The sequence below is a fragment of the Cyrtonyx montezumae genome, unplaced genomic scaffold (assembly GCF_038088225.1).
Source record: "Cyrtonyx montezumae isolate F1298 unplaced genomic scaffold, pur_monq_1.0 scaffold_2, whole genome shotgun sequence".
In the NCBI taxonomy this organism is placed as follows: domain Eukaryota; kingdom Metazoa; phylum Chordata; class Aves; order Galliformes; family Odontophoridae; genus Cyrtonyx; species Cyrtonyx montezumae.
In genome coordinates, this window is record NW_027071936.1 from 27,102,020 (window position 1) to 27,125,980 (window position 23,961).

At 42.1% G+C, this 23,961-nt stretch overlaps 1 protein-coding gene across 1 annotated transcript in view; it reads left to right on the forward strand.

Moving 5' to 3' along the window:
- The window catches only part of ADGRL3 (adhesion G protein-coupled receptor L3), a 287,009-nt gene that overhangs the window by 216,025 nt on the left and 47,023 nt on the right, over window positions 1–23,961 (forward strand). Inside the window, exons 9-14 of the mRNA XM_065736696.1 lie at window positions 1,093–1,276; window positions 2,070–2,192; window positions 4,196–4,404; window positions 5,106–5,282; window positions 15,707–15,916; window positions 16,977–17,197. Of these exons, the coding sequence (XP_065592768.1) occupies window positions 1,093–1,276; window positions 2,070–2,192; window positions 4,196–4,404; window positions 5,106–5,282; window positions 15,707–15,916; window positions 16,977–17,197 (1,124 nt within the window). The remainder of the gene's footprint in view (window positions 1–1,092; window positions 1,277–2,069; window positions 2,193–4,195; window positions 4,405–5,105; window positions 5,283–15,706; window positions 15,917–16,976; window positions 17,198–23,961) is intronic.

Below are 23,961 nucleotides of genomic sequence, written 5' to 3' on the forward strand. Positions count from 1 at the left end.
TTTGGGGGATCAAAAGCAGCTGGAGTTGCATGTCCAGCTGTCTTTGCTTTTCTGTTAAACTTACTGTAGCTGAACCTCCCTGAAGGTCACCTGCATACAACAACAAAATTTGATTCTGGTTCAGTGTGATTTTATTCTCCCTCTACACATTTATATCTGACCACATCTGCTGAGGGGGAGTCAGGATGCCCTAAATTCACTGTGCCTTGGGTGGCCATTTTAATACTCTTCTTTAGTGTTCTGCTAGAGAATGGGTCATGCTACGTCCTCTTTTCACACATCACCTTATGGGTGGATTTAGAGACAGTCAGGAATAAAAACTGAAGTGTTTCCATGAAAGTGACCCACAGAGTATCCTTTAGGCTTGCAGCCCATGGGACTGTCTGACTTGCAGAACAGAGCTATGGATTTGATGCTTATGCTTTCAGCGTGCAGAGAATTATGAAGAGTGGCAGCTTCATCTAAAAGGGAAGGTAGCATTATGCAGTCAGTGATAATTGGCAATGGAGGTATTTCTGTTTCAGGGCAGGCCTGCCACATGACTCTTTCCCAAACTGAGACATTTGAAATAGAGCATCTTATCTAAATCTCTGTGGGTACCTGCTTGTTCTCTGGATGAAGGGATGTAACTCAGCTGTTTCTCTGTGACAGTCAGTTAGAGATTATGTGGTGGGAAAGAACATAGCCCTTTCAGATAGATACTAGAGACCTTCCATGGTGTTCCAGCCCAGCTTCTGAATCTTAATGCAGCAGATAGCAGCAACTTGCTTCACAGATGGCTTTTAAAATATTTTTTCCTGCATGTTTTTCTCCTTAGAGATTTCTCCATCCCCCCTCCACCACCCCTGACCCTTAATTCCTTCTTAATCTGAGCTCAGAGCTGATTATCACAGAAGCTGAAAATCAAGTAAAATCAGGATTTCCTCCCACACTCATCTAATGATGACTAGCTTCATAGTAGGCTATGGGTGGGGAAAGAGGTGCTGTCCTGTCCCTATGTGTGTTGAGAAGGGGACTGAGTGTATGTCAGAGGTCTCAGTGGTGCTCTAGGTTTGCTCAAGCCTTTTCTCACTCAGTTCCTCTCCTTTGCAGGCCATGGTGGAGACAGTGAACAACCTCCTGCAGCCGCAGGCTCTGAATGCCTGGAGGGACCTGAACGCTAGTGAACAGCAACGTGCAGCCACCAAATTGCTCGACACCGTGGAGGACAGTGCCTTCGTGCTGGCTGATAACCTGCTGAAAACTGACATTGTCCGTGAAAACACCGACAATATCCGTAAGAGACAGAGCCCATACATACTGAGAGCACCAGAGGGAGAGTAAGGGTTGTGAAACCTGACTTCAGTCTTGGCTCTACACTAACTGGGGAGCAATGTTAGATGTGTCTTGGCCATTGGTCTGAAAAACTTAGAAGTCTTTCCAAAAGAGCCTAAGAGAATAAGATAGCTCTTTGTCCTTGAAATCCCATGGGAAATGAGCACCTAAACTGCCTTTATTACTCCTGGCTTTAAGTGCAGAATTCATGCTAGCACATTGAGAGCACTGCTTCACAGGGAGATGGTTCATCGTAATGCAATTGCGTTTCATTTCATACCAATTCGTGTCTTTATTTGGCTGATTGTTGTTTTTAATTAAAAAACAAGCATGATGGAAAGCACCAGCACTCCCACTGTGCATATGTAAAATGAGAACAACTCTTCTTTCTTTTTCTATGAATACAGATCCCAAGCACTGATAACATTTACAGAAAAGTACCAATCGCCAGTGGCAAAGAACTAGCATTTTCAGATTTTCATTTTAACCATTGTCCTTAATATCCTGAGGTTCTTGTTTACAAGAACTAGTTGTCTTTTGTCTTCCACAGAGAACTGAATTTATTTGATTTTTTTTAATTAAATTTAAAACTTCTTCAGGGCAGAGATTTAAAAAGAAAGTGTCTAGTGTGAAACCTTGTAACTTGATTCCTCTACTTTCAGATGCCTGGAATGCCATTTTTTAACTCCCAAGTATTGTGTAGATTATTATTTTCAGTAGTGATTTTTCTTAGTGTTGGTCTCTCTCGCAAACAGAGCTGGAAGTTGCGAGACTAAGCACAGATGGCAATCTAGAAGATCTGAAGTTTCCCCAGAACACAGGCCATGGGAGTGCCATTCAGCTTTCGGCAAATACCTTGAAACAAAATGGTCGAAATGGTAGGTACGGCACCTCTGGCCATGCTGGCTTTCTGAATCAGTTGTGCTTCAGGCATTGTTTGTGAATGGCATGTGATTACTGTTTTGTCTTTTAGCAGTTATAAGCATGGTATTAATCACTCTGTTATTATATATGTTAATAACAGTTGCCCAAGCCCTTGACTGAGGAATGTGTTACGTTGCCAAGTGACGGACAGCTTTCAAAAGCATTATATAGTGGTAGAAACACAGCAGATCCCTAGGTGATGTGTTTGTTGGGGCAAGGTGTTGCATCCAGAGAAGTGCTTTTGACTACTGTTGTCTGTTGTGGGAGCCTACATGTGGAATAAGAGGCTTGTATGAGTAACCTGCTTCACAGTGGGGCACTATGCGAGTTTCTGAAAAGAGAGAGGGAAGAAACAATAGTAGCAAATCTTAATAGTGGGCCAACTTGGCAGATAATGTTGATTAACTGTTAAGAGTTTGAATCTTCAGTGACTTTCTCTCTGAAGGCTTTTAACCTTCTCGTAACATACCATAAATTTAAGATGATATTGTGTATTGATATTCTTCAAGCTGTCTAGTCATTTATTTCCAGAGCAGGAATTTGATAAGATACATTTGTTGATCTCTCTAGCATCACTGTAGACCAACTTTAAACTGCCAGACTTTCTACTAATGGGACTGATATGCTCCTATTTATGAGTTCCTTTAAAGTTTATACTTCATTTGGTGACTTTTACTGCTCTGCAAGGAGTGTGCATTGGCTGTTTTTTCAAAATTAAGCTGTATGTAGGGGAAAAGCACTCTACTGCAGAGTTTGATCACTACATAGAGTAATAGGACAGCATTACAACCAGACTAGATGCATTAAAACTGCCAGAATTTCAGATAATTGCTGAGAGAAAAATTTAGTCCAGTGGCTCACAAAGAGAGCTTTGCCATTGGCTTCCTCAGTGGGTTTCGGTATTTTAAATACATTAAGAATGTTTCTTTTAGAGTTGGTGTAAAACCCAAGATGAGCAGCAAAATTCCAGTGAGACAGACATTTCTCTAGTGAGCTTTGGAGAAGATTTGTAGGGAAAAAGAATTGTGTTGGCAGAAAGGAAGGAAAAGTCTTTATTTCTAAGCATATCAGTGGAATTCTGGTCAAACTGAGAGAGCACCATCAATTTTTATCGTCTTGGCACCCACCTAGAGGTTGCCAAAGAGCCAGAAAGAAATTATAGAAAAGTTAAGCTTGGGAAGGACATTTGGAGTCATTGATGCTTCACCTACAAAAGCTGGAGTGAAACAAAAATTATTCCCCACAACTACTATTTATAAGGCAAACTAATAACATTTGATTGTTCTTTAAAGTCTGTGAATTAAAACAGGAAGCAAACAGACTGATCTCAGCTAAAAAAAAAAAACACAAACAATTGATTGTGTCATGTTTTTCTTCAGGTTCCCTGGTGGTGGGTATTTATGGAAAAGTTGACAAATTTCTGCTGTTGCCCTTCATGTGAGATTGGAATTGTATTGGAAAGTTTTGGATTTCTTCTCCCAGAATTGACCCCACACTTTTCTGAAATAGTCCTAATTTATTAATGGAGCTTGCACTGGACTAAATTATAATTTTACACTGCAACTCTGTGGCAGGCCAGAATGAAATATGTTTCCCAACCGTTGCCTGGAAAATAGCATTAAGTCAGGTGGGAAATGCATCACCTGGCCTCTTTTCTCTGGAGTCGGTTTTTTCTACTGATGCCAAAAATAAGCTCACCTTTGCTGTCTGTCTTCTCCAATGCGTTTGCTTATAAGAGTTTGTTTCACAGTGGTAGCTCTTGCCTTTTCACTCTTGGACCAGTCGATGTACTGCATGGTGCTCACTGGTATAGGCAGGAGGAGGTGAATTTTCCTACATTGCGTCTCGATTCTTTCACACCTTCTCAAAAAAAAAGTTCATTCAGAGAAGAAATTTTTCATCAGAAACAAAAGCCAGTGCACTGACCTGGATATCCAATTTTGCACTGCTCTTCTAGGTGAAATCAGGGTGGCCTTTGTGCTGTACAACAACTTGGGCACCTATCTCTCCACGGAGAATGCTAGCATGAAATTAGGAACTGAAGCAATGTCTACTAATCACTCCGTCATCGTCAACTCCCCTGTCATCACGGCAGCAATAAACAAAGAGTTCAGCAATAAGGTTTACCTAGCTGATCCCGTGGTCTTTACTGTCAAGCATATCAAGGTGAGCAAGTTTGAAAAGCTTTTTTTTTTTTTTAAACCAAATTCTATTTCTATTACAAGTGCCACAAAAGTTGGCTGATCTGAGGTCCCCAGCAGTCCTTGATTAGATTTTGAATTACGCATTTGTTCCTATCACTTTGAGTTGTTTATGGAGAATGTCTCTTTTGTATTGCATTAATAAAAGTAAGGAAAGTCTCCTTTGAGCTGATGCCCATTGCTCAGTTGCTGACACACGTCATTCTGTAATTAAAAACCAACAATATATTAGAATGGGCCATAATATTATTTTATCATGGTGGCAGGGGATATTAGAGGAAAGTGGAATTACAGTGAGAAAGGACAGCTAGCACTCCTGTTAGCCAAGCACAGTCACTGCAAAAGTTGATTGCTTAAAGCAATTAATTTCTCCACTCTGCAATGCAAATGAAGCAATCTGGTTTTGAAGAGCTGAATTTCGTCTATGTCTGAAATTAATCAAGAACAAAGAACTAAGTTTGTATTAGCAAAGGGAGCAGCGACAGCCTAAGTTTCTCTGGTGTTGACAAGTAATACTTGACTTCTAAGTCATTGTTGATTGTTTATCTAAAATTAAAGAGTAAGAGTTACAAAGTGCCTCTGGGAGAAAAAAAAAAAAAAGGTAATGTGTTTAGAAATCTCTGAAACCTTATCATTTTACTGCATTTACTCATTGCTTCCCTGCAGCAGTCAGAAGAAAATTTCAATCCAAACTGTTCATTCTGGAGCTATACTAAGCGTACCATGACAGGGTATTGGTCCACCCAAGGATGTCGCCTCCTTACAACTAACAAGACACACACCACATGCTCCTGCAATCACCTAACCAACTTTGCAGTCCTGATGGCACACGTGGAAGTTAAGGTAAGCTTTGAAAATTCACGGGCTGCCAATGCGCTGAACAGAAAAAGTTGCCAATGTAACACCATGTTGTTACTGCAAAGGGCAGCTGAACAGGGAAATTGCTATGTCATGGTAAATCTAATGGTAGAAACTATCTCATATAAATCTTCTTTCTGCTATGTGATGAAAAAGTAGGCAGTCACACCTGTGCAAAGACTCCAGTGATCTCTTGGCATGGGCAGTTCAGAACTGTAGATGACTGCTGAGCAATACTGTCCATTGATTCCACACATCCTTTGCATTACTGGCCCAGAACATATCCTAGTTTGGTCCTTCTTCTCAGGGTCCTTACTGTGCCAGCAGGGAGCAGCAAGCACCTGTGTGGTGGGACAGTAGCAAGCAGAGACTGTCTTGATGGATGTTGGGTCCCTTGCTTGCAGCAGCTGGAAGTAACACTTCTGCACATATTTGTGAGGTGCATGTGCAGAGTCAAAAATCTTTTCCAGCCACCAGCTACGGGAGAAATACATTCTTCATGTCGCACAACGTGAAAGCACGCTGCACAAAAAAACCCCAAAACTCATTATACCATCCTGTCTCAGTTATACATTCCCTAAGGCTGGTACATGATCAGATTGTTCCTTTGCCTGCACCACCTCCTTGGTGTAATGTTGGTTTCTCACACGAGTAGCCCCACTGTAGTTAATGAATTTGCTTCTGAAGGTAGACATTCCTCATGGTAGTAGTGACTGGGGAAGAGGAGTGCACATTTGGGATATTTTTCAAGAATGAGGAATGTTTGAGTTGATCTTTCATTTCCTGAGCTGTCTTGTCTGTTTGTAGTTGAAAACAGTTTCACTTGCCCTGGTTCCTGAAAGACTTTGGTGTCGTGATTTTCTGTGTTGCAGTGTCTCCATTTTGTGTGCCTTATACTGCAGCCAGAGTCACCATTCTGAGCTAGATCCTGTTGGAGCTTCTGTTTGGGCAGACTATTTCAGAGCCATTTCTGTGGCTGCATAGCCACAAAAGCTATTATGGTTTTAAAAGGCCTTTTCTTAAATAGTCTTCTACTATCATTATTTTGTATATTTTTGTTTCACTTACTAATCTGAAGAGGAATGTGAAGGGCTAAAAGAAAAAATACACTAAAGCACTGTCATGCATTTCTAATGCTCAGCAAAAAAGAGTGAGAGCCTGGCAGCTCATTTGCCAGGGAAGGGAAGCTGGGTGCAGCTGAGAGGAACAGGGTAGATTCACTGCTTCAAGATGAGATATCTTTTGTATTCTGCATGAGTCTACCGAGTGAGGAGATGTGCCATTAAATGGCTATGGCATTATTCTAGGAGTTGTCCAAAGAAACGGTCAATTCAGAGCATGTGTTTACAGGTTAACAGTATGCTGCAGTCTAAGAATGTTTTTGCCAGGTTCTCATAATTGCTTGAATCTTCACAAGAAATGTATGTTTGGCTGCTTATCACCTGCCTGGAGTTAACAGATGTACCTGAGTCACTGAAGTCAGAGGTTGCACCTGGAAAATGCAGATAGCTTTCCACTCCACTGATGTGAATGAGCATGGTCTGTACTGCATGGTGCAGATACAGGCTAGTACTGAACAAACCTCTTCTCAAACTGCAGCTAGGTCAGCCTTGTCTGCATGGCATTTTACATGAACCTCATTAGACTGGTAGTGCTGGTGTTATCTCATCTTGCAGAAAGAGAAAGCGAGACCTTTCTTGCCCATGCTCAATCAACAGGTTGGAACGACTTGCAGCTGGAAGCTTCCTGAGTGCCAAGCCAGTGTGCTAGCTGCCTGTGGATGTTTCTGGATGTTAGCTCTCAAGACTTTTGGGTCATGTTTTATAGCTTGTCTGCAGCCAAAGTGTCAGTGCTTTAACAGCCAAATTGGCCTCCCTTTGCTGACTCTAATGCAACCAGACAGCTTCCTGGCATGTCTGTTTTAGTGATCATGCCAGTCTGAGGGTGAGGGAAGGTGGGTATCCTACAAACATCTGTAACTCTTCTCTCTAGCTGCTCATCACCTTGCTCTTCCTTGTCCTACCATCTTTCTATGGTCTGCTTGTGGAGCTGGCCATCTGGCTATCTCACTGCAAATCTGGGAAGTGACATATGTGTCACATTTCTTATCCTGCTGCCATGAGTTTTAAAACCTCTCTAGTTGAAAACGTGCTGCTTTGGAGTGGTAGTGGTATACAAATAAATGGGAATTGTTGTCATCCATTGACTGACACTCATATCTTGCAGGCATGCTCTGTCTTTTTGTTGTCTTGAATCTTTTACAAAAGCACAGTTTATGCATCAGAAACCTTTTAGTTGTCTTTGAGATAGGACAGTCCCTGGGGAAAGGATGGCTGTGTGCTTATGCAGGACCTCTCACAGTAGTGCTGGGGACAATGGGCTAGCATCCCTAAATGAAACTGTCCTAAGCACTATTAATGACATTTTGAAATGTTTGCCACATGAACAATTTTCTTCTGTAACTGAGATCTGTAATTTACTAAGTTTGGTGGATTTTTGGAAGCATAAGGAGCTTCCTTTGCTGTAATGAGTATCCTCAACACCCTACCTAATGAGACTGAACACTGCATGTCATGGGGAGTGGACATCAGAGTCCCGCTCCTTAATCAAAAGCCAGCACCAGTCTGACAAATGTCACTTCTACTCATGAATGATCTCCCTCCCTGGTTGCATGGCAAAAGAGCGTGTTCTCCAGAGGAGACCTTGCTGGCTGCTCTGGGAGTTACGGACTGGGATTTAATTATTAGCAGAGCTTATGTGGCAAGGCGGAGCTGGGAGGTAGCACAGCTGAGCAAATGATTGATGGCCATGTGGCTCTCAACTTGAAACAGCAATATATCTTTGTCCAAAGGAGCAGAAAATGTCATTGGCTGACCACGGGCGGCAGGGATTTATTGGTGCGTTTCAAGAGAAGAAGTTGCTGGGATCAATTCCAGTCTTAATAGGACTTCCAATTAAGAGAAGGAAACTTTACATTTGAAGATACCTTCTGCCTGTTAAAATTAGTTGGGCCCAGAGTTGTTTATGTGCCCAAACTGAAGGCCTCCCTTTATTTACATGCACAGGGATTTGGACATACTTGGAAGTCTTCCTGGAAGTGGCTTTAGGCTAGAAAGTGTAGTGGCCATGGGAAACAGGCATGTCTAGAAAAATCCTGCCCTAGATATTCCTTTCCAGGCCTGGGACAAATGGTAATAGGGTAAATAGTAGTGCCCAAACCCAAGGGGTTGCTATGGACACAGAGGGGACTTAGAATTGCTGGGAAGAGCCATGGACCCTTACCTGCTGGTGCCTTCTCCCAGTGAGGGCTGACCTCGTGGACCCACAGTGGTCCAAATTGCCCTTCCAGACAATTTTCTGGGGAAAATCAGAACCTCTCTTTGAATAGAGAATTTAAGGCTTAGAACAAATCACTCTTTTCATCAGCTGGGAAGTGCATTTGGCCTGTGTTATTGCAATCTCGTGGGTATTTTGTTAAATCATGAAATACATTTAATGTAAATGAGGTCTGTGTTAAATATCTATCTATTGTTTGTATCAGTGAAATGATCGTTATGACCCTTAAGTTCTATAAAAACGTTGTAGTTCCCATGCCAAGAGAGGAAAGCCAGTAGTTAAATAAGTCATTCTTCCTATGTAATTGCTGCATGGTTATTCTTCAAAATTTACAAACTGTTTTTCATATAAGCTTGTGTTTTGCATCATTATAATTATAGCAGTTGCATCTTAAATGTACCATGGGAAAAATATGCAGCCAGAAAACAAGTTCAGTGCTAGTGGGAAAATGTAATTAAAAAAAACACCCAAAACAGAATAAGCAAAGGTACCTTAGGGTGGATAAATGTTGCTTATCAGTGTGTAGTGAGTGCCAGATCTTACTCTTCTTTAAATAAGTATATAAATAAATAAAGAGGAAGGAAAAGGGCAAAAAAGAAAGGTGTTTTAACAGTAGCAATTAATCTCAAGCTTTCAGATGTTATTCTAAACCACACGTGCTACACCATGCTAATTATTTGGGGAATAAAAGTGTAAAGCAAGCCGAGGAGGGAAAGGAATAAAAATATATGAAGCCTAAATGGAATACAGTGGTCCATTGCCTAAAGCGATACAGCCATTTCAGATATAAAGAGCAAGCTGAAGTTATTGCAGTGCTGGCTTAACTGTATATTAGCACTTGTGGGATTAAACAGCAGTGAATGAAAGCAGAAGTGGGTGCAGGATTGCAAAAACACTTAACTGCAGAATTAAATTACTGAAACGATTATGTGATGAATTTTGGAAGACAAATCATTTTGTACCATTGAAAGAGTTCTCAAAAATAAGTATATTACACATTGCAAAAAGTAACTTATTGTAATGTTATTAAACAAGAACTGTTTTAATTAAACAGAAAAGTTATCACATCTACTTGTCTTCAGTGGGATTTTAAAATTCAATAGAGCTGTATTTGAGATTGTGTTATGTAATGGAATCTGTGACACCAATGAACTCCTAGAGTAAGGAGATGTAAAATGCACAGCTGGTTATATGTTGCATGTTTCTGCTATTATGAGTGTCTTACCTACACAATACTGTTAGCATTTATCTAGCCTCTCCTGGAAAACTATGCAAGCCTTGCTGGTAAGAAAATCTATCATACTCTCTGACTGACCTATCATGAATCACAGATATTACCTATAGGAAATCTATTAGATCAAGTAATCTGTGCCTAGGGAGTTGATTCAGAGTGGTATATCTGGTAGTAATCTTTGAGCTTTTTGTCTGTGTGGGCTGTAAATTACTGCAGCAAGTTCCTTGAGTTCCCAACCCTTGGTTTGGCACACATTTTGAAATGAGTTGTAGTTCAGTCTTACTATTCCTTGTTCTGCCATATTGGACTTCTTGCTGGTCTGCATCTGTTCATTCCCTGAACTAATGGCCTGCATGTGCTCAGGTAACAACTTCAGAGTGTTCAGCCTGAAAAAGAAAAATTAGAGTCTGCCTTCAAAAAGCTTGAGTCTGAATGCTGGAAGCAGCAGCTTATTTAATTTGGTTTCTTAGTTCTCTGCTTACAGGTGCCAGAAATTTGAGAGGACAGCAACTTGTTAGCCATAGCTTCCTTTCCCTTCCCAGTTCAGTGGGTATTTATTTACTTAATATTGGCCTTCTTAGTTCTCTGGCCCATGAGCTGTGGCTAGATCCATGATAAGAAACTGTGCCGTAGAGTGGACAGCATCACCCTGCAGGATTTTCTGGTTCTCTGTCCATAAAGTCATGATGGAAATAGCTCTTGTTCACAAATGCTGTGTCTCGTCCTGTTTTTTGCCATCCCTTTCCTTTCTCACCAAGAGTAATGTTTAAAGCAAGCTCCTCCTTGATTGGATTTTAGACTTTTAAACACATGATTCATCTCTGACTATGTGGGCATCTCTTTGGTCTTTATGTCTCTATGCCTGCTTCATCCTACCCTCCCCTAAAAAAAGTACTTAAACTGGGGAGACTGTTGTGCCTTGATCATATTTAGGCTGGTTTTTTCAGAGTTGCTAAGTGTCTCAACCATTTGGATTGCCTCTTTGACATCCAGTTTAAATCTCATTTTTGAAAGAGATGAATGGAATGAACAAAGAGAGAGAAAGGTTATGCTTTGGCTCTTCAAAGAATAAGAAGGGCAACAGGGGAATGAGATGCCACACGGCTTCTGCTGTTTCTTATCTTGGAAGGTGTAACTGTATATATGAGGACTGAAAGGAAGGTTGTGGTATGGTGTAGCCCTATCCCTGCTCTCCTGGAGCTGGGCCTGGTGAGGCCATCAGTGTGAGGAGCTGATGATGCTGTGACCACATTTTTCTGGGAACTCAAGTTAACAAGCCAGCAGCTTAGCTGTGTAGACATCTACACTATGAGCTTGGCACCACCACTATGGTTTGTTTCTTGGGTTTGAGATACCTTATGAGTAAGCAGAGCTGTGCCACTTTACCAATACCAGCCAGCATGGGAGAGGGCCAGGACCTTGCTATTACTGATCCAAACTGCTTCTCCTCACCTGCATCACACAGCTAAGCGTGACTTGCCGCAGGAATACTGGAGCAGTGTCAGCAGTGAGATGGAAACCCTGGGCTCTTGCCACACACCATATCCACAGCAGGGTTTATAATGTGTGGCAAGATGAGATCTGTACCCTTTGTTTATGCCCCTATGTCACATTATTCTGTCAGCTAAAGTACCTTGCATGAGTGCTCAGGATTAAGAGCCTTATTTAAAGTATGATAGTGAGGAGCCAGTGACATGACACAGGGGCTTCGGGGGAGCATCAGGTTCTATTCCTGGATTAGGTTCTGACAGTGCCCATGAAAGCAGGGCAGAGATGTGCTGCCTTTGCAGAGCATGGAAGGGATGCACACCTAGGTGGCTTCCTCCCTTGGTGCATCTTTGGAAGGGAAAGATGGTTTCTAGAGCAGTGGGACCCCCCGGCACATGTCCTGCTTGGCTGCAGAGGAAGGAAAGCCCCATTGGAACCTCTCATGCTTGCATAACCACAGCAAGCGGTGCTATTAGGAAGTCTAGAAGCCCTTGGGTTTTTCTCCCAGTCTGTGAAGCCCAGCTGACACTTCTGGCATATCTACAAAACCTTTTGCTTGTAAAGTTAAGTCCTTTGTGCTTTGCTATGAAGCATTACAGCTAGTCTGTAGCAGTAATCCTCTCTTGACACCAGTGATGGGGAAAAAGGGCAGAGAGAGCCTAAACAGCTCTGGAGAGCTACAAATCCGAGAAGCTGCAGAAGCAGCAATACGCAGGAGTTCAAATCTGTCCCACTTGGGTCTCTGCCCAGCCCAGCACTGCCAGCTCCCGCTGGGCACTGAGTGGTCATATCTGAGCGAGTCAGTGACACTGTGTTGTTATTTACTGCTTGCTTATTCCTCCACCTCCAAACATATTACTCTTTCCTTTCCTGAAGGGACAGATTAGGCAAAGGAATGTGTCCTTTGCTGCTGGCAGCTTGGTTTGGCTGCTGTTTTCTTCTACTGATGTTTTTAATAAGGGAGGAAATGGCTGTTCATCTTGGGGAGAGCCATTCTGTCATAAGCTGACATTCCCTGGGATTTGTTTTTATTAGCTCAGCTCTGCTGTGCCGGCGCTGCCAGAGCTACTCATTGATTTCACAGCCTGGATAATGGCTTGGTTGCCTGTTCAACCACTGAGGTGGCTACCGGGGTTCCTGCAGCTCCTCCTGTGCAGGTTTCCATCAGTGCTGTCTTCCACCAGCTCTTGGCCCCACTTGAGCAAAATAAGGGCTTTATTCCAAAGCCAGGGAGCATTTCCTTTGCTGAGTTTGGGGTCAGGTTCTTCCCCAAGTTGCAGATATAAAACTTATTTAACAGAGAAGCCCTTTGACTGAGCTGGATTATTTTATTCGTTTATATTTTCACAATGTTAGTTCAAACTTTGCTGCTTTTAAGCCTGCACTACAGTTACAGAATCCAAAGGAATTTATCCACTTAATAATTGCTTCTATGCTGAAAATAACCCATGTGCCAACTTAGCCTTAAAGCTAGCATGGCTTTAGCTGTAACAAAACTCAGTGGCTTGCATAATGGTCCATGAAGGTCTTGATATACAGGTCTTGACAGGTGTGATGCACTTGTGCAAGTTGGTGTTTGATTGATACTGTCAGGAAATTGATTCTTGTTTTGATGTCCAGGATCTCCCATGGGTTCTTCTGATTGCCAGCATCTTCAGGAGATTATTGAGAGTAGCAAGTTGACTGTTATCAACACTCTGATGGTTCTGGATGTGTTTCACATGCTTTAGGGACTTCAGGGCTTGCAGGGTTCTACAAGGATATCATTAGTGTATATGTCAAAGCAATTTTGTTCTTGGTCAGGGAATGCTTGAACAGTGTTGGGGAGGAGCAGGGTAAAGACAAGATTTGCTTATTTTGTGTCTCAGTGGTTAAGGGAATGAGCATAGATATTGTCAACCCAGGCTGAAGATGTCAGCATACTGTTTGTTACACTTACCTCTGCAAAGTCTCATGCCAGTTGGGCAAACCAGGTACGTTGCTGCCATATTTGTCATGCAACATTGCAGGTGCTAGCAAGGATAATCTCAGAGCATTGAGGGGTGATTACCCCAATTCCTCCTTTCACTACAGTATTTCTGAGACTGGCACTCCTCTGTGGATAGTGGCAAGTTTTGGTCTCTGGCAAAAGGAAAATAGGACAAAGAGGCTGGAATGCAGCCCTTCTTTGAACCTTTGTCTCATGTATGGGAGGTTGCCCTAAGTATTCCTTGTGCTAGGCTAGCTATGCCTTGGAATGTTTAAGTCTGTGCCACTGGCCTCATGTCACTCTCTCATCTAATGCCCACATGGTTGTTGTCTCCTTACATATACCTGTATTAGCAGCCTTGTCCCACTCTCCCAGCCCCAGAACCTTCTGTCGCTTTAGCCTGGCAGGTCTGTCTGATTGGGTGAGCTGGCAAGGCTGTTCAAGGAGACATTATCTGCCATTACTCTACAGTCTCAGATGAAAACGAGAAATATTTGAAAGGCTCAAGGTTTGCATTAGCATGTTTTTTCACTGAGTTAAGAAGGATGGATGAGCTGAAATGACATTGAGATAAAGAAATATGTGGCCACCAGGAAAACAGTGTGCATTTTGTCTTTTTGGTTTTCTGGATGATGTTGGAGGAGCTGGATGAAATGGGCATTTCTATCATGGTCAGCAGTAAGCACACAAGGATTTCATGCCTCTCTGTTGTACTCAGTACCCCTAGCTCCTTAGTTATGAGAAATGTTCAAAGAAGAACTGTAAGAGCATTTGGGGAAGGGAGCCCACAACTCTCTAACTCCTTGAGGGAATCTCTTTCGAAAGAAAACTTCCAGCAGAGATGGAGGGGAAGGTCGCTCCCCATCTTTCATTATCATTTGATGCCTATCACTCATGCTGATAAAGCTAAAGAGCTGAAAGATTTGAGTTGTTTCTCACGGGTGCTGACATAGCAGATTGTATATCAGGAAAGGCCTGACATTTGATGTGGCTTTATCATTGGCAGGCAGGCAAAGAAAATGGATAAATTAATCACCTTTTTCCTCCATCTGTCATAGGCTTTTATCCCACAGGGAGGAAAATGTTTCCAGTTTGTCCTGGCTTTTTGAAGTGTGACACTATTGTACTTGCCAGTCTAAATAACGCCTAAGTCATCAAAATGCCAGAAGTGGAGGGAAATGTGAACACCATTTATAACACAGCCTGGTGGACCACAAAGCTGGGTTTCAAGGCTCTCAGGTCTTTTTTGAAAAGGCCCTGGAGACTTTGAGGCAGTCTTTCCCTCAGCTCATTGACTCTAACCACTTAGTCCTGAGCAGCCACTTTGTGACTTGCCATATATTTCTTGTTTCTTATTTACATTTTACTAAGTAGTGATATCTCTAATTTCACCACATCTGGTGGAAACCTGTGGAGTCACTGGTGAGTTTTACAGCCTTGGTAAGGTGGTGGAATGCCCTCAGTATTAGTCTCAGCACTCTCTCCTCCTTTTTTCTGCTAAGCAAATGCAATGCAAGCTCAGGAGCAGTCCAGAGATGTTTATCAGCAAAGCCAAAGCACACCTATGCTGCATTTTTCAAAACATTGTTGCTGGATTACTTAACTGCAATTGCCATGCTTGCATGGTTTGGGATAAATCTGTTACAAGTGAGGAAAACACCCACTTCCCCAGCTTTCTTGAATTGTTTTGTTAGAATTTAAAACAAAAGTCATGTGAAAAGAGATGTCTTTTTTTTTTTTTTTTTTTTTTTCCTGAGAAGTGTTCCAGGGCTCAGTTTGATTTCCCAGGAGTTTTAAAATATGGTTCTAGGTCTTGAAAAATTTCCTTTTTTGTTCCCTGTTGAAAAGAAAGAACATTTAAGTGTTCTCTTTCTGTCCAAAACCTTCAAGCTCATATATGTCTGTGGATGTTTAAAGTCTTTTTTCACTGTTAAATGGTTTCAACAGACTTGTGGTTGTCAACTCCACAATGTTGAGTATGAAACATTTTTACACCTAAATCACAGTGTTTGATGGTTTTTCATATAGTACGTTCTCTTCTTTGCTGTATTTGTGAAAAGTGGAGCTGCACATAAGGCTATCTATAATATCTCAATGTTTTCAGCAGCAACATCATTATTTCTAGGATATTCTGAGGTATGAGTCTGTTTGGACACTCATAGTTTGCCATACACTTTGGAGTGTGTGCTTCAAGCTGTTGGAGTCAAGTCTAGGTCCCTTTAGTCTTAATACCCTCCATTGATTACTAGTTCATTGTGTCGCAGCTTGGTGAGTGGAGAAGAATATTTGGGGACGAGTGTCAGATAACCTCATTGTTTGCCTGGGATGGATTAGAAGTTATGCAGCATGTGGCTGATGATCTTTTTGTCGTTTTATCTCCAGCACAGCGATGCAGTGCATGACCTGCTTCTGGACTTCATCACCTGGGTGGGCATCCTGCTGTCACTTGTCTGCCTCCTGATCTGCATCTTCACCTTCTGCTTCTTCCGTGGGCTACAGAGTGACCGCAACACAATTCACAAGAACTTGTGCATCAGCCTCTTTGTAGCAGAACTTCTCTTCCTCATTGGCATCAACCGGACTGACCAGCCGGTAAGAGGCAAAACACTTCCTCTTCCCAGTGCAGGCTCTCACCTCACTGTGTATAGGATGTTTGATCATGGAGTGGGATATATTCCAGTGCTTCTTTAAGCCCTGTTTGAGTCTTTGCAGGGCGAGTTTATCAACGGGAAGTCAGATCCTGGTTATCAAAAGGAGATGGAGATACTTGCTTGTATTAGCTGCCTTGAGATGGTTAGACGGATGGAAAAAGCTACTCTCTAGGCAATGCCTTTCCACATTTATTTAGCTCTAGAATGCCTGTTGGTATTCTGTTTTTAAAAAGAGAAGTCCTTCTACCTAGCATTAGAATGGATTCTGCATCTTCATTGTATTTCCTGTTTTTCAAATCCTTCCCATAATATTCTTCCTATAACTGCTGTGTTGAAAAGCCCCTGGTCCATGTCAGACTGTCCACAGCACCCAAGGATATTCACAGGGCATGACAACATTTGGAAAGTAGCCTAGGCAGAAATGTTTGTGGAGAGACTTCCGGAGTAGAAACACAGCCTTTGTGAATCTGCCAACAAACCCCAGTGCATTGAGGCAGTTAAGTCTGAAACAGAAATCTGTGTATACACAAACCCACTTACCCTGGAGTTATCAGCCAGAGAGTCACGCTGAAATTGAGGGTCTAACTTGAAAATCATGGAGCCATAGCAAAGACCTGTTCTCATTTTAGAGGCTGTAAGGGCATTGTTTGTAAATAGTATTGTGCATATGTTTAATCAGCAGGTTGTACAAATGTTTTTATGCTGCTTATACTGTATACATCCTTTCTATGTTTATTTACCAGCATGTGTACATACCCACTTCTGTATCTTTGAATACATTCAGATTATTTTGTATGTCAGTTGTTTCTGTTTAAAAATAGTTCATATATATGTTTCCAAAGTGAAAAAAAGTTGTTACATGGAGATGGGAGAACAGGAACTCTCTCCATTCTTATTAAACCTCCCAGTGAAAACGTTTGCTTGTAAACTTGAGTGTTACATTAAGTTCACATGTGTAAGAGACTAACACTTTCTCTGGCTCTTTTAAAATCTGTCTGCAGATTGCTTGTGCTGTCTTTGCTGCCCTCCTGCACTTCTTCTTCCTGGCGGCTTTCACCTGGATGTTCCTGGAAGGTGTGCAGCTCTACATCATGCTGGTGGAGGTTTTTGAGAGCGAACACTCGCGGAGGAAGTACTTCTATTTGGTTGGCTATGGCATGCCCGCACTGATCGTGGCCGTGTCAGCAGCGGTGGACTACCGGAGCTATGGCACAGACAAAGTGTGAGTGGGGCTTGGCACTACTTGGACTTGGACAGGAGGATGGGAGAGGGGAGGGGAAAGGGAAGCAAGGAGGCAGGGACCCAACAGGTGAAGGATGCCGTGCAGGCAGTTCTCAGCTGGAAGGCACAGCTCTCTCTCAGTGCAGTGTATGATCATACAGAACAAGTGCAACAGCACCTCACTCACAAAGGTATTTCCCTGGGAAAGTCTACTGCAGAAAGTTTCATTGCATCATTTATAACATCAGAAAAGGTGGCTTATCCTAGCATCGGTTTGGTAATGTATCAACAAGGTCACCCTTCTCTAACCAAAGAGTATTTCTCATTTACATGATGAAACATTGCTTTCTTCTTTATTAAATTTTCTGTCAAATTATTTTGCTTGGAGGCTCAGCTAGATGGTGACTGTAGAGTGCATTATGCTCTTTACAAATCAGAGCAGCTACATCATTTACTGTTATGAATATTCTTAAATGTTTTCAACATTGCTGAAGCTGGAATCAAAGCACAATTTAGATGTTTGTGCAACACCGTCTAATAGAAAACAGAGGGAAAATTCAGCCTTTGATTTTCTTTGCCAGCTTTGTTACAATCGTACTTAGAGTGCATTTTTATTGATGTTATTTTTTTGTTTCCCTTGTCAGGCTTCCTTTCCGTTATCATTTTAAAATGTTCAGTCTGAAGGCACACATAGCAAAGAGCCAGTGGCATTTATAAAGCTCTTTTTTAGCATAGCTTGGGTCAGAGTGTGGCAGTGGTTGATACTTCGTTAAAACTGACTGCAGAAGTTTCTCCTGAGAATCTTATTGGCATACATGAACCTGAGTCTTTGCAGAAGCAAGCCTGTAGTGCAGTGGAATTTCTTATGGCCCATTACTGTGCCAGCAGGTAGACTTGATCTCAGGTGAATATTTGCATCGTGCTCCTTCCTCAAGTGGGAAAATAGCAACCTGAATTTATGTGTCATACTCTGTGGAAAGGAAAAAGCCCACGCAGATAAAGGCAAGGGGGAGTAAATTTTCAGGGAACTTTTCCAATTTATCCCAGCAGTGTGACCTACTTTGACAGGCCTAGGGGTTAAAGAAAAAGTAGCAGAAGATCCAATTACAGTTTCTGGAATTCCTGTAGTAGACGCATTTCCATCAGTCACCTCCTGCTTTTTGCCCCAATCAACTCTGCTATTCACATCCTGTCCTGAGTGATATATAATCCCCCACTAAATCAGGTGTTGAAACATTCTGCTGAGGGAGAAGGCAAATTTATTTTTGCTGTACTGTTTCTACTGAGACCCATCTCTTCACAGTGGCCCTGATGGGGCACTGTGAGCCCCAAACACATCAGTCTGTGAGTCCAGATCCCTAGAAAGCCAGCTGAGATGCTCCTTTGCATCTGCCATCTCCTACAGTGTGGCTTGCAGCCTCGTTGTTCAGGACTTTCAGGGAATCACTGGGATGACGAGGCACAGGTTTGCTTGCCCAGCTGCCTTTCACACTGTTTGCCTGTGACTTCTGCAGCATTGCTGTTGCACACTTGTAGCACTAGAACAATTCTCTTGCTGGTTTGAGATGAAAGCTAACACCAAACACATTGTTTTACAATGCACTGTAGCTGTTGGGTGTTGAGAATTTCTTATAGTAAAAGAACTTGCCCAAATCCAGAGTATCCCTTTGGACACGAGACAGTAGCGCTGCTTTGGAGTTTGATTGATTTGCATCTCTTCCATCTGTGCAGTCCCTCTCGATGCTGTGCAGGGTACAAGTGAATGGCAGTTACCTGCATGCAGTGACCTGTCCATAGCATGGAAAGACATGGCACCTAACCACAGCTCCTATAAAGCACCAGAACAGCTTTGCATTGCTGAAACTTTTCCACTCCCATTAAATGTGCTTATGTTCCTTTCTGTAGCAGAGCACAATAAACTCCCCAGAACATGCTGCCTTTTCCTGTCCCAAATATTTCTGTACATAGGTGGCACAAGCAGAAAGTTTAGCTGAAATTTGCTGGAGGTCAACTACAAAACTTTACTGTCTTCGTGTTGACGAGTCAGCAGTCAAAAGCCTGTGCCAGTAAAACCTCTCTCCCTCCCCACAGCATGAAGTAGTACTTTTAATGATTAAATATGTATATACGTGTATATAAATATTTACAGAGATTTCTAGAGCCTAGACTATTTCTTTATAATCTCTAATTCTAGTGCGAACAATTTTATCGTGTTCTCATAGTGGAAAATAAAAAATATACAGTGTGTTTTGTATAACTATCATGCTCCATCTGGTTGATGGATGATGATGTATTTTTCTGTGTAATCTTATTAGAAGGGTAGAACTGATTAGAATTTGTAGTGAACTATATGCCAGGCATACATAATTTGATTGGAAGAAGTTCCTTGGTTTTTCCGGGTTTTGTAAAACATCCTCCGGAATATACTACTTGCCTCCCTCCATTATTTATTGCATTTGTTTAAGCAGGACTTATGGAGCTGTTAGTGTTATTTGTTTTTTGCCTGGCATTTGGTGCCACCCTTCATACATCTCGGAAAGATTTGCTTAGACACCCCGTGTAAGATTTCTTGATTTGATTTTCCTTTCTAAATCCAACCATCGTGCCCAGATTGCGTAGCCAGAAGCAGGCAATTATTCCTCTCTGTTCCTTTCCTCATCAGTTGGTGCTTCTGATTTTCTGCCCTGGTATTCATATTCAAGTTTTAGAGTAGCTGCCCACTGAAGATACCACCTTACACTTAATTATGCCAAGAATTGGCATCGTCTTTTTTCATTTCAAAGCACCCATACTAGGAGATCTAGTGCTAAGTAGTTTGATGCTTTAACTAGGCAGTAGCACAGTCCTTAAGTTAAAAGACCATCCTATTCAGGCCAGTTGGGACTGCTTGTGTGAGCAAGCTGAGCCACGTTCAGCCCTTTTGACCAAATTACTCAGCGGTGTAACATCTCATGTCATTCTGACTGACATTTCTAAAGCAAAGGTGCAAAGCAGGAAGCTCCACTGCAAACACCGTGGTTGGGGAACTACAAGAGATCCTGGCAGTGCTTATGTTAACTTCTAAGTGGACATTTCTTATACTGGCCAGTTATTTTCAGCAGCACAAGAAAATCTGAGGTCTTAAAAATAACTGAAAGCAAACATCACAATCTAATGGCTGTAACAAATCAGCCGCTGAGTCTTAAATGTCCATGTCTCCAGTGTTGTTACAGAAAAATAAGATACTGGGATTGCAGTTTTATAAAGCTACACCATTTGCCTTGTCCTATGTGTTAACCAAATCCATCCATCTCCTGTCTGGATCTGATGTCAAGCATTGTGCTGGGCAGTGCTGCAAAATGTGGAGGAAAAATAACATTTGCAGTTGTTAGTGTGCAAAAATTGCTTGTGTTAAAAAAATTCAGTAATAGACTCTAGCAACATCCCTTTGAGAAGACTTGCTCAAGTAGCAGGCCATCTCAAATTGACAGTCAGAAATTATTCTATATTCCCACACTATCCTGGGTTTTATATCAACACCTATTACAAATCTCAGAGGAAAGCAGCTATGCTTTGAATGGCTCAATATATTCTATAAAACGTACTTGTAGATATATTCATCCACTGGTGATCAAATTCATTGTGCCAGGAATCTCTCTATTGTTTCTCTCCCCCCCCACGCTTTGGTATGCTATAAAGCAGGATATACATGGTAAGCAATCCAGCTGTCATAAAGCAAAATGAAAGCCTGGTGTATGTACACAGCCTCCAATTCCATCAGCCAGCCACCAACGTTATTTGCATGTTAATGTTGCTGGAAAATAGCTTCTAACAATACAGTACGTCTTGGATGGCTCTGTGAACTTGTTTTATTTTCAGTGTTTGCTCTGGGTATTTGGTGGAGGAAGCGTGAGCCATGTGGATGCTGGACTGTGTTAAGCAGAACGTATATTGCACTCTTGGAAGGCACGTCCTGTGCATACATATCCCATTACCACACGCAGATGGGGAGGCTGCATGGCCATGTGAAACAAACTACTGAACTCCCATGATCGACATGATATGTTAGGGTTCTTCAAATTGTATGGTCCAGTGGCAGCTAATGATAGTTTATCGGTTATATTTAATACACACCAGGGATAGTTTAGTATTTGATTCCTCTCTGTGCAGAAAATAGAGTAAACTCTTTGTAGTCTTTATTACTTGGGAAAAGCTTTAGGTGAATATAGCAACTTGTCGTTGTGGAAAGTGAGGAAATTAAAAAGTAAAGAAAAGCGATGCCACGGAGCTCGTTACAAGCACAGCACTGAACATGCTGGTGTGACTCTTCGAGACAGTAATGGGGTTTTGAGCATTTCCCACATCCATGGATGTGTGGATAATCTGCTCTGCATTGTGGTGAGCCCTGAAGCAGCTTGTTTGCTTAATGACAGCAGAGTATAAACTTGTAATAAGCAAGTCCGTGTTCATAGTGCAGCTGTGCATGGGGGGTCAGAAGTAACCCGGCAGCCCAAGATTAGCAACTTTTGGAAGTGAGTTGGCTTGATTGCTTCCTTGTTTCAAGGAGCTCATTTATGCAGCTCATTGTGTGCGTGGTTTTGTCTTTAAGGGAAGAAAAGCTCAGTGTGGTACTTGTTTGATTAGCAATTTACATCTCTGCAACAGAATTGGCAGGATGCCTGTGTTTTGATGTTTCATTTTAATTTGCATTTTTAATGAGGTATGACTTAAATGGGCTTGAAGTCGCATCACTTGCCGATGATCACAAAAAGGCTGACTTTTTAGAACCTCTCTGTAGGTTAGGCGTAAGCCTACAGCATTCAGTTTAGCTGCCTGAGTGACATACAAGGTTTCACTGAAAGGCAATTTTTATATTAGAAACAGAATTAATCACACCACTTTATTTGAAGCATGCAGAGAGGCAAGAAAGCATTTTCTGTTTTTTTGCAAGTTGTGTCTTGCTCTTGCTCAGATGATGCCATCTCTCACAGGAAGGGGACTGGTCTGCGCCATGTAGCTAGAGGGCAGGACCCCTGCCCGCCTGCAGAGCGAATCAAGGAATGTGCTCTCCTGGCTTCTGTGCTGCTTCACATCCTTGGGACACCTCCATCATCACTGCATTGTGCTCTACAATCAAAGGGACCAATTTTTAGGGGAAAGAAAGAAACTTCATTTGGCTCATTGAGGAGGAACTAGTTGCTTCACACTGCTTTGCTCAGGCTGGCCCAACTTTTCCCTCATCTTGCTATATTTCAGCTTTCACCAAGCTATGACAACATCTTAATGAGCTGGCTGATGAAGGCGGATGAGTAAAATCATCCTGGAGGTGTGGGAGACCTCTACGTAAGGAAACAGTTGCAATTCACATGGCAGGGAAGCAAGAGTGCAAAAGCAACCTCCCTGAAGTTCAATGGATCATCTTCAAGCTCCTTGTTTTTGCCAGGTGCTGACAAGCATGGGGGCCACGGGGAAGCCCAGGACTCTGGGGTCTCTCCCAGAGGGTTCAGATGTAAGCAAATAGATGCAGTTTTTCCCCATGTCTCAATCTATACATGACAAGAACTGACTGCATCAAATGCGACCACACGGCTGGCCAATGTGTTTTAAGGATATGGTGTTTTAGGAACATGGTTAGTGGGCATGCTGATGATGGTTGATAGCTGCACCAGATGATCTTAATGGTCTTTTCCAACCTTAGTGATTCTGTGATTCTAAGGAACTGAGAGAGGTTTTATGCCTTTCTTCTTGCCTTGGCTTTCTGAAAACCAGCTTGTATGTCACGCTGAAGGAAAACAAGTTGCTTTGCAACTGTGATTCACCATGTTCCCATTGCATGTGTATCAGGGGCTGGGAGATGTTTTGGATGATAAACCTGCAAAGAAGTTCAAAATATTGCGATTTAAAGACATGCCACCTCAGAGTCCTCTGCCACACACAGTCTACTCAGCATGCATATCAGTGAGAAAAAGTTGTGGGGCTGCATATTTCCTGATCTGTATTTGTCAGCTGAGGCATAAGCACCAGTTTGCGTGTTTTGTTTTTTTTTCCAGTAGGATGGGGTAAGTATTAAGACTTAAATGCCCTGAAATATGTGCTGCTATATGTGAGCTGCTGCTATGAAGGTATCTTTTTTGATGGCAAGGGACCCTTTATAGGTACTTCATTATTCTGAAACCTCTATTCCTCTGTCAAATCTACTTGCAATTGGCTGACATTTCAGGTGTTATTATGAGTGATACACAGATGTCATGATCACATAAAGTCTTTCCTATAGGAAATCAGGCTTAAATAGTTTGAAGTCACTCATGTTGCTCCATCACCAGCTGCATCTAAATCACCTTGAACTTCCGCACATGTGGGAGAAACAAGATTTCCGTGCAGTCACTCTGAAGATCTCTGTTTGCCTTGCACGTTATGATTCTGATGCAGTCTCATTGAGTTTTTTGGTGAAAAGCTGCAAAGTTGATTCAAGACTTGACAGTCACAGAAGTGCCTGTATTTTAATTTGTGATAAATACTGGCTTGACCATAAATATCGATACATCTTGGAGACTGTGGAGACCTGAAATTTATACAGTCAGGGAGGGAAGTGGGAAGCTTTATCTACAGACTTGAATTTATTCATATCTTGACTTTTCTCGGTCGCTGAGGTTCAGGGCATGTTTTATTCTCTCAGCAGAAGACTGTGCTGAGCTCTGCTGTGGGGCTGCTGGCACAGACCCTTCTGCTTATTTAAATTCCATTGGAAGGGAAAAAATTCATTGCGTGCATAGAGCTGTCATTGAG